At 40.3% G+C, this 11,613-nt stretch overlaps 1 protein-coding gene across 1 annotated transcript in view; it reads left to right on the forward strand.

The window, feature by feature from the left end:
- The window catches only part of ITGB7 (integrin subunit beta 7), a 104,056-nt gene extending 101,474 nt beyond the window's left edge, over positions 1 to 2,582 (forward strand). The window contains exons 15-16 of the mRNA XM_063428474.1: positions 50 to 207; positions 1,155 to 2,582. Of these exons, the coding sequence (XP_063284544.1) occupies positions 50 to 207; positions 1,155 to 1,217 (221 nt within the window). The 3' untranslated portion in view covers positions 1,218 to 2,582. The remainder of the gene's footprint in view (positions 1 to 49; positions 208 to 1,154) is intronic.
- The last annotated feature ends 9,031 nt before the right edge of the window (positions 2,583 to 11,613 follow it).

Genomic DNA, 11,613 nt, shown 5'->3' on the forward strand with positions numbered 1-11,613 from the left:
ATACTTTACATATTTTCTAAATCTGTTTTTTTTTCTTATTTACTCACAGAGGTTGTAGATCAAACACATCTAATTATCGGTCTGGTTTTGGGCACTGCAATGATTGGGCTGTTGATCATCGTAGCGTACCGTGTGGCAGTGGAGGTAATTGACCGACAAGAGTACAAACGCTTCCAGAAAGCAAGAAATGAAGAACGATGGAATGAGGTCTGTAAATAACGCAAACTAAAAACAGAATCTGTTTTCCAATAGATGGCACTACGGTTATGTTATTAGATGTAACTATTTCACAAAATACTCATCTAATAAACACATGCAAAAACATGCTTTCAGAAATCTGTCCGAATAAAATGCCTGGCAATCACCTAACGAAAATTCCGTAAATTTAAAAACTAACCAAATCATCTGAAATTAAAATCCTTATTAAAATGATTTTAATTTGTATGATTTTGTTCATTTGTGAACAAACGGAATTTTCGGAATTGATTCATTCGAGTGGCGAGTGCAACACCCAGATACGGTTGATTATTCGTTTTTCTCAGCTCTCCACTATACAGACTCAAGAATCAATTTGGTTTTAGTAGATAGACTGTGCATGCAAACTGTAGATATGATTGACATAAACTGCATATCATGGTCAGACCACACTGTCATTGACCTGTTTCTTAGACTTCCTAGGACCACGTCCTCCTGGACATGGAAACTAAACACCTCGCTCCTACAGGATGAGCAGATAGTGAAAGAACATAAAACTGTATCCGAAAATATTTTCAACATATTGATGATTTCCCTCCTTTTACATCTTTTCACTTACATCTTCTTATTTCTAAAATCAAATTAGGTTCTACGGTGTACAAACATACACAGCAACTGAAGCAGACTGGATCTCTTGCAACTTAGTAATCAATTAAGATAATATAATTAATTTAGCTTGTGTGGTTTTATTTAAAAAAAAAGAGAGAAATAGAGGATCACTATACTGAATCGGTTTTGGTGTAAAAAAAAGAAAAACGTTTTTCAAAATTCAAAGATTACTTGGTTTGCATAATGACAAAATAACTATAAGTTTTATCCACAATATGTTAGTATTTTTTTTTTTTTAAATCAGATAGAGGACAACCAAAAAATAATTTCCCCCCTACTTTTTCTTTCAGAGCAATAACCCACTGTTTAAAAGTGCTACAACTACCGTGATGAACCCAAATTTTCAGGATTAATGAATAACAGTTTTTGTGATCTGGACTGCTGGGAACAGTTTTGTACATTTTTTTTTTAAAGCCCAGTACAAGTTGGTTGGAGATTATATATTTGTATCTTTACCTGTGGCTGACAGCTGTAAACCCACACCATTGAACAAGTATTGACTGCTTCTGGGAACCCTGGTACCCTGCCTTGATATATCTGCAAGAAACAAGATTAGAACCTGATAATTATAACATTAGTTGATGGAATGCCTGATGTGATGGAATACACTTGTTCTGAATGCCTTAATTTAAACACTGAAAACCCCTTAAAAATTGTACATGGATACAAAAGAACAACTCAAGAACTGTGTGCTATCGGTTCATTACAATGGTCTCTTCTAGCTTGAATAATAAAGGGGAAAAAATGGTCCACAGATAAGTGGAGCATGGTATATTTAATAAGTGGTATTTCTGCATACCATACTTTTTTCATGTGAGCAACTGCAGTTTCCTTGAGGATATATAGTAAACAAAAATACAAAAAGGAAAATGAGAAACCACCTCTTGTTTAAACAGGATATAGGTAGTATTCATCTTTTAATGTAAGCTCTGGGTCAGGAACCAAAATTGGTTTCCCGTGAAATTCTATTAAATCTCCAATGGAGAGAACAGGTACATCATGTTTATCAAGCACCGGGCAGCTGCCAAAAAGAAATGGTCTTCTGTAGCAGAACTGTCTTCTTAAGGTATTCCAGAATTTATTTTGCTACATACTATTGTACAAACTGAAGAACGGATTACTGGGGTAATTTTATAGTTAAATAGCTTGCCATGCTAATGCTACATAGACCGTTTGGGTCTTGATAAAGAGAAAGTTAATAACCACTGGTTTATGAATAACTAGAATGATGGATTATTATAGAGGTCAACATATTCTGCCACACTTTGCAACTTTACAATGGGGAATAACCAGCAAATAACACAAAAATAAATGTTAACAGAAACAAAAGGTGGAAGGGACTCAATGAACTTACAACCTAGAGGAGGTAATTAACCATAAAAAATAAATAACTGGTTGACTTGTAACTTTACACTCCAGGCTGAAGCTGACTAGCATGTTAGTAAAATTATATAGATAATAAATCACAATATGTACAATAGTACCCATCAGGTGGGCTGAACAGTCGACCCATAAACTGGATTATATCTGTTATTGTATCCTGGGCAATAGACAAGTCTTGGATGTGAAAATTAAGTTGTATACAAACCACTTGTTCATATAACCTCAGGATTGATGGAAGTCAATGTTCTGTTATGGATTTTTATATATATATGTATGTACTAAGTATACGAGGCATTAATTCTCTGTGCACCATTGTCCCTCACTTATTGTTTGTTAATATACCGTATATACTCGAGTATAAGCCGAGTTTTTCAGCACATTTTTTGTGCTGAAAAACCCCAACTCGGTTTATACTCGAGTCACTGTCTGTATTATGGCAATTTACAACTGATGCCAGGATGATGCTGGAATGGTGACAATTGTGGTCACCTTTTTTTTTTTTTTAATATATATGATATGCTCTTTTCTTTAGAATGTGTATAAAAAAAATAAGCAAAAAAAAAAAAAAAGATATCACAATCCACTTCTGTCAAGGCACAGCCAAGTCACATATAATGAGGTTGACAGGGAGTAGACAAGTGCATTCATCTTTGGACAAATGGCAAAAAGACTGAAAATTTCAGTTTTTGGTTATTTAGTTTGAAAAAGAATACACTAACCAAACGTAATTCGGTGATTCGATAATTGTTCAGACAATTAAAGTGCAGTCTTGTGATTATTATTTAAAAAACTAAAGACTGTGTGGAAAAAATATATGTTTCACCACTAGTTGCAATTGCGGAGCGCATTACAAATATTTTACGCTTACCCCTAAGGGTTAAAAAAGCTTTTCAGAGCCCTAAGGTTTAACACAACTTTTCACAGTTGTAGATATAAAAAAAATAGTATAGTGTAATAAGTTCAAAAAATACATGGAGTGTAAAATCTCAATAGGCACACTCACATGGAAAAGAGCCACTTTCGACAGGCTCATATCACATTTGGCTGCGTGTGCTCGGGTGACACTTAACCTCTTTTTTCTTAGATAATCTTCATATGTGGAAAAGAAGAGGGTTGGGGAGAAAAGAAAGCAACATGGCTTCTAGTGCAATAAATCCTAATGGTAAAATGTAAAGTGCAATGAGTAGATGGTTTCTGATAAAGAATGTCCTGTGCTTCCGGAAAACTATCGCACCTAAGACCTTATAGGGGACTGGCCTTGGGTGTGATATCTAAGTCTCCTAACTTGCCTCCTAACCGTTTGCTTCTCCCTGTTTCCCTTCATATGGGAGAGAGTTGCATAGCTGAAAGCATACTAGCCTTGGTTGATTCCAGGGCTGCTGAGAACTTCATAGACTCTGGTTTTGTTACGAAAAACAACATTCCCATCAGAGAAAGGGAGATACCCTTGGCCATTGAGGCCATAGATGGTAGACCTTTAAGTACTCCAGTTGTTACCCATGAAACTGTACCATTATTCATGTATACAGGGGTTTTATACTTTGAGACTGTTCAGTTCCAGGTTAACACCTCTCCCTCTTCTCATATCGTGTTAGGGTACCCATGGCTACGTTCTCACAATCCCATTTTCGACTGGGAGTCGGGGCAATTAAAATCATGGAGCAAAGTCTGCCACGAATCTTGTATGATTAAAGTCACCCCTTTAAATTCTATTAATGTTCCTACTACTCCTCCTTTGTCTACTGTTATACCTCCTCAGTACTTGTTTCTCAAGACTGTATTCGATAAAAGGGAGGCTGATAAATTACCACCTCACAGACCCTATGATTGTGCTATCGATTTATTGCCTGGCACTATACCTCCAAAGGGCAGGGTGTACCCTTTATCTGTTCAAGAAAACCGTATCATGGAGGAGTATGTTAAGGAATCACTAGAAAAGGGGTTCATTAGGAGATCCTCTTCGTGGGCTGGAGCGGGGTTCTTCTTCGTATATAAGAAAGAAGGTGATTTAAGACCGTGTATCGATTTATAGAGGTCTAAATAAAATCACTATCAAAATGCATACCCTATACCTTTAATCACAGAATTGTTTGACAGGCTGAAACATGCTACTGTATTCACTAAATTGGACCTTAGAGGGGCATACAATTTAATACGTATTAAGAAAGGCCACGAATGGAAGACGGCATTTAACACTAGATCCGGTCATTACGAGTATACTGTTATGCCATTTGGTCTTTGCAATGCCCCAGCAGTATTTCAAGAATTTATTAATGACGTCTTAAGAGACTTTATTCACACATTTGTAATTGTGTACTTACTAATATGACATACTAATATATTCAACAGATTTACACACTCATCACAGACATGTTACAACAGTCCTGAAGACCCTTCTTGCTAATGGTCTTTATTGTAAACTAGAAAAATGTTTATTTGACCAATCCGAAGTCCAGTTTTTGGGGTATTTGATTTCCGCCAAAGATTTTCGTATGGATCCCCAGAAGCTTTCTGCTGTCATAGAGTGGCCTCTACCACAAGGTTTGAAAGCCATTCAGCGTTTTCTTGGTTTCTCTAACTATTATAGACGCTTTATTAAGGGTTTTTTCTTCTATTGTAGCGCCTATCACCCGTATGACAAAAAAGGGTGGTAATACTCGTATCTGGTCTCCCGAGGCACTTCAGGCTTTTGAATTTCTTAAAACTCCATTCGCCTCTGCACCTATTTTACAGAATCCTATCCCCTCACTGCCTTATATTCTTGAAGTTGATGCTTCTGATATCGGTGTAGGTGCTGTTTTGTCCCAAAGAGAGTCGCCTGAAAAGCCATTGCATCCTTGTGGCTTCTTTTCTAGACAAATGTCCAAAGCTGAAAAGAATTATGATGTGGGTAATCGCGAATTCCTTGCTATTATCTTAGCTCTTAAAGAATGGAGACACTTGTTAGAAGGAACTAAGGATCCTATCCTCATTTTTACGGATCACAAGAACCTATCCTACCTTGGTGAAGCTAAAAGATTATCTTCTAGGCAGGCTAGGTGGTCACTGTTTTTGTCCCGTTTCAATTATATTATCACCTATAGACCAGGTGATCGTAACATTAAAGCAGACGCTCTGTCCAGACAGTTCGAAACTGCTGACAAACAGGAGATTGATGTTACTCCTGTCATTCCCCCAGACAGGATAATAACTACTACTATTTTGTCTATTTCTTCATCCCTCTTGCAGGCCATACAGGCGAAACAAAGCATGGCACCTAGTGAGAGGCCTATTGATAAATTGTTCGTTGATGTTCCCGAGAGACGGGATATTCTGTCATTATATCATGATACTAAAACTGCTGGACATCCTGGTATTTCCAAAACGATGTCAGCTGTTTCTCAGTATTTTTGGTGGGATTCCTTACGCAAGGATGTCACTGACTATATAGGTGCTTGTACTACTTGTGCCTGTATGAAATCTTCTCGTAGGGTTCCTATTGGGCTTTGCATCCATTACCCGTTCCCGAGAGACCTTGGTCTAACCTATCCATGGATTTTATTGTGGAATTACCCCCTTCGAATGGTTACACAGTTATCTTGATGATAGTAGATCGGTTTTCCAAAAGTTGCCCACATCCAGGGAACTAGCTCTTATCTTCGCTAGAGAGGTATTCCGGTTACATGGTATTCCCGTATCTATTGTGTCTGATAGGGGTAGCCAATTTATTTCCAGGTTCTGGAAAGCCTTTTGTTCAGAAATGGGTATTTCTCTCTCATTTTCTTCCGCTTACCATCCCCAGTCTAATGGAGCTGCAGAACGTGCCAACCAGTCTCTGGAGCAGTACCTTTGTTGTTTTGTGTCCCACCATCAGAACAATTGGTCTGACCTTCTTCCTTGGGCTGAGTTTGCTCGGAATAACGCCACTCATGATTCTTCTGGCAAAAGCCCTTTTTACGTTGTCCATGGCCAGCATCCCGTTGTTCTACCGGCTGCATTCTCCTCACAGGGCATGCCAGTTCTGGATGAGCATTTGGCTGGTTTGCGTAATACTTGGGAGCAGGTTCAGCGTTCTTTGGTGGGTTCCGCTGCTCGCCAGAAGGCTCAGGCTGACAAGCATCACAGAGCGGCTCCTTCTTATGTTGTGGGGGACAGGGTTTTGCTTTCCACGCGGAATATTCGCCTCCGGGTGCCTTCTATGAAATTGGCTCCCCGCTTCATTGGTCCTTATCATATTCTTATGCCTTGGGCCTTCCTAAGAATCTGCGTATTCCTAATGTCTTTCACACCTCATTGTTGAAGCTTTATGTACGCAATTGCTTTACCCAGCATACTCCCCCTTCCCCTCCTGTCTCTGTGGAGGGTCACGAGGAATTCGAAGTTTCTGCTGTTCTTGACTCTCGTTTCCTTAGGGGTCGACTTCAGTACTTGGTGCATTGGAAGGGCCTGAGGAGCGCAGTTGGATTTCAGCTGACGCTGTTCACGCTCCCCGTCTTGTGCGTTCTTTCCACTCTCGTTTTCCTGCCAGACCTGGCCCTACCCGCCCGGAGGGCGTGTCCTCAGGGGGGGGTACTGTAACATTACTTACCTTATCCAGGAGACGGCCGCGGTCCTCTCTTCGAGCCGCGCGCGGCTCATCCGACGGCTGCAACAAGAAGGCGGGCAGTGACCGCGAGAAGCGGTCATGTGTCCCGCCTGAATCTAAGAGTGCGCCGCGGGTCTCGGGCGCGCTCTTAAAGAAACAGTGGGAGCCTAAATTGGCAAAAGGCTCCCATTGGCCCCTGTCATGCCACACTCCCCATACACTTACCTTTTGGGGGAGTGGATATGACAGGAGACAATCACATTCATTTAGAAGGTACTTATACTCACCTTTTTCCCTTAAGTCCTTGCCCTATCGTGGTTTCTGTTGCAGTTCCCTTTAGCGCTTGTTGTGTTCAGTTGTGTTCCTTCGTATTGACCTTGGCTTTGTTTCTGACTACGTTATCTCTTTATCCTTATCCGTTCTGTTTGCCGGCCTGATGTTTACTGTGTACCAGACCCCGGTTAGTCCTAGTTTACGCTGTCTCTTTGTGTCCTTGACCTCGGATCGTTCCTGACTCTGTCTCCTCTCATATACGTCGAGTCCGGCCATTCTAAGGTCCGGTAGACGTATCTCTCTTCTGTGTTGTCTTTTGTTAAGTTGAATCCTGCGAGTTGGGGTATATTTTCGTTACAACAAGCTGCTTCCTCTTGATGTTAAGTATCCTCCTTGGAGTTTAGACATGTGCAATTCGGGCCAAATATGAATTCGGACGAATTTCGGCAATTCAGACATTCGGGTACTTCCGAATTTTGTGCTGAAAAACCCCAACTCGACTTATACTCGAGTCAATGTCTGTATTATGGCAATTTACATTGCCATAATACAGACCAGGGGCTGTGTAGGAGGGGGGCTGGCAGAGAGCTGTTACTTACCTCTCCTGCAGCTCCTGTCAGCTTCCTCCTCCTCCGCGCCGGTCCGGTCAGCACCTCTGTCAGCTCCCAGTGTAAGGCTCTTGCGAGACTTACACTGGGAGCTGACAGAGGTGCTGACCGGTCCGGCGGGGAGGAGAAGGGAGCTGACAGGAGCTGCAGGAGAGGTAAGCGCTCTCTGACAGCCCTCCTCCACTGAACTGCCAATGCCACTGGACCACCAGGGAGTGAGAGCCCCCCTCCCTGCCATGTATCAAGCAGGGAGGGGGGACGAAAAAAAATGATTATGCTTATCTTTAAAATGAGCTGACAAACTATGTTTTACAAATCCATTCTTAATATTCCTTATGTTCTTGTATACGGGTTTTCAATAGTTTCGATGTTCTGTCCACATACCTTAATCCACAAGTACATGTCATGAGATATATGACCCCCTTCGAATGACACGTAATAGGATCTTTAATCTGATGTTTATCTGTTGTATCGGACGGTTTGCCAAATTCATTATGGTATCTCCTTTTTCTACCTGTATTTCTACACGCAATACAGATCCTGCATCCTTAAAATCCCGCTGGTTCTTTAAACATGTTCAATCTTTTACGGGGTCTAATATGACTATGTATTAGATTTCTTTTCAGATTAGGGACTCCTTTATAAATTATCAATGGTTTCTCTGGGAGTATAGTGTTAAGAACCTCATCTCCCCATAATATGGGCCAATATTTTTGAAAATATTGCTTCCACAGTTAAAATCACAGATCAGAGCTACCTTGTTTTCATTTTCTATTTGATTCTTGTGTTTGTATTCTAAGAAGGGTTGTCTTTCCATCTTTGCTACATCCTCATATGCTTTTTTTAGAGTTTCCTCTTTGTATCTTTTATCCTTGAAATCATCTACAATTTTATGCGACTGTTCCTGGAATACTGCCTCCTCCATACAGTTCCTTTTTACCTTAAGTAATTGAGACTTGGGGACATTTAATAGCCAATGAGACAGGTGACAACTACTTTCACCTATGTAGCTATTAACGTCTACTGGTTTGAACAAAGTGTGTGTTTTAATTTTATTATATTTCACATAGATATTCAAATCAAGGAAATTCACTGAGGACTTACTGCACTAAATAGTGAGTGATATGCCCCAGTTACTCAAATTCAAAAACATTAGAAAATTATTAAGGGACAATTCATCTCCTCTCCAAATAAAAATGATATCATCAATATAACGACGGTAGAGCACCAGGCTCGACCCCAGTCCTCATTTTCATGTATACATTGAGATTCCCAATGGGATATTAATAAATTGGCATAACTGGGGGCGAACCTGGTGCCCATCGTTGTCCCACAAATCTGCAGGTAAAACTCTTCCTGGAACCAAAAATAATTGTTGTTTAAAATCCATAAAATTCCTTCCAAAATAAAATCCCTTTGTTGTTGGGGAAATGTTCCAAAGTAACCTAAAAAGTGTTTCACAGCTTCGCAGCCCCTCTCATGTGTTATATTCGTATATAACGAGCTAGCTAACGTCCTCTGTAACTAAGTTGAAATCATCCTCCCAGTTAAAATCCTCTAGAATGTTTAAAATAGCTAAAGAATCTTTAATGTGACTTGGGCATTTCTGAACCATCGGTTGTAGACACTTATCGATATATTGGGACAGTCTACGTGAGATTGACCCTATCCCTGAGACTATAGGTCTACCAGGCGGGTTCTCTTTATCTTTGTGCATTTTTGGAAGGTGATAAAAGGTGATATTTAAATTCTTTTTTATTAAGAAAACCCATTTCCTTACCTTTTTCGATGGATAGGATCTTTGGTGAGTTTCTTATATGTTTTAGTGTCACTTAAAAGTCTTTGTGATTCCCCAACATCTTTCTCTATATCCATCAGTACCACCTCCCTCCCCCCGGTTGAAAATTTGGTTCAAACCTTGGCATATATAATTTTCTGTTCTATAAGGTATGTTGCTGCTTATACTGAGGCCGCTGTAAGGAAGTTACAAGAGACTCTGAGAGATGATGTAAAATTACCAGTGGCCTGTTTAGAAATACTGTCAGTATATCAATATAGTGACATATATGCTAGGCCTGCATGATAGACAAAAAATATTGGATTTAAAGATAGGCAATCAAAATAATTTGTAATAATCAAGAGTAAACAGTATGGAGGCTGTTGGGAACTAAGAAGCTTAATGTGGGCTTGCGTACTTAAAACAGAAAGATTTCAGCCTATGTCACAAAGAGATGCTCAGTGTGGCAAGTTGGGTTTCCCTGGTCTTGCACTCCCATCCCCATATATGGTTAGGGGGCAGCACGCCAGATTTTGGAGCCTCTCCATGCCGTTTTCGCAAGGCTTTAGCCGTGGTTACTCCACATATCAGAGTCTGTGAGTCATATTCTGGGATCTCTCCCTTCACATCTTGCTGCTCAGAATGATGATGGCCGATCGAGGGGCGTGGATGCAGGTACCCTTCAGGCTGTGAAAACACTGGGTGAACTGTTGGTAAGCTGAGCTGCATATTTCTCTCTACAGAGGCGTGTGCAGGGCTCCTCATAAGCCAGCAGAAAGACCTCTTTCCACCTCAGGTGCGCCTCTGCTGCCTCATGTTGTCCAGGAACATAAGTTGCCGTCATCTTAGGTGTATTTAGTGGTTTGATGCTGATTGCCTATGTAGATTAGCAGGCCCGGCAGAGAAGTGTGCTGGCGGGGACCAGGATGACCTCCACTGGTCCAGTGATGGGGGGGGGACGGAGGGGGGGAACGGGACGAGTCAGTTGCAGCGTGGGAGAGCCAGTGTGGGGCAGTGAACAAGGAAGCAAGGTGGCAGCCCTCCACCTCACTCCTCACTCGGCCTCAAGTTCCGAGGTCTCGTTAGTTTGATTCAGGATTTAGAATTCCCGGATTTAGACCTGGTGCCAGCATCAGCTGTCTTTCAAGTAGCAGACTTTTGCTTTTAGGCTTCAAATTGGTACAGGCTCTGCTGAAATTCAAGCCAGGGGGGAGGGGATTGTGATTTTAGATAGTGAAGATTATATAAATGAGGCTCTCAGGCTCCTTAGTGACGGGAATACCTATAAGGTTTTAACTAAAGATCCAACTAAAGAAATAAAAGCAGAATATGATAAACTTGTAGAAGAAGGTAAAAGTTTGGGAATTTTAAATCAGAAGGAATACAGATTTCTAAATGTAGCATACCCCAAAATCCCTGTGTTCTATCACTTGCCAAAAGTCGACAAGGACAAACCTCCTGGGTGGACAATAGTTTCTGGAGTTGGGTCAATATCCAGTAAATTATCTCAATAGAGCGTGTAAAAACTCGAATAATAAGAAACAACTTATTAAGGAGTTTACACATCCCCAGGATGAAAAAGTTAAAGGCGCAGTTTATTCAGATACATTGTGAGTGCATTCTGAAAAGCACAATTCTTGTTGTACCATACTTTACTTCACTATGTTTGGTTTATTGTTTTTCCTTTTAGATGCTTAGCTGATTCCCAAAAGTTGTGTTAAACCTAAGGGATCTGAAAAGCTGTATTAACCCTTAGGGGTAAGAGTAAAATATTTGTAAAGCGCTCCGCAATTACAACTAGTGGTAAAACGCATATTTTTCCACACAGTTTCTCTGTTACTTTTTTTTTAGGTATTTTTTATATAGGGGATGAGAGTTCCTTTATGTATGCGGTAGCTGCTATTATTTTATATGTTTTAACTTGCTTAGAATATAAGTGCCTTTTGAGTACACAGCACTTTGTGTTTTTGTGAATGTTATTTGACCAATCTTATGACCACAACCGTGGACCAATCATCATGCGTTGCTACTTGACATTGATCGTGTTTAATCAGCCAGTCAATGTCAAGTGCCTGCAAAATTAGATCAGCCTTGAACTTTAATTGGATGGCAATTAATATTTACAATTATTTATATAGCGCCAA

This window comes from Pelobates fuscus, chromosome 1 (genome assembly GCF_036172605.1).
Source record: "Pelobates fuscus isolate aPelFus1 chromosome 1, aPelFus1.pri, whole genome shotgun sequence".
NCBI classification, from domain to species: Eukaryota; Metazoa; Chordata; class Amphibia; order Anura; family Pelobatidae; genus Pelobates; species Pelobates fuscus.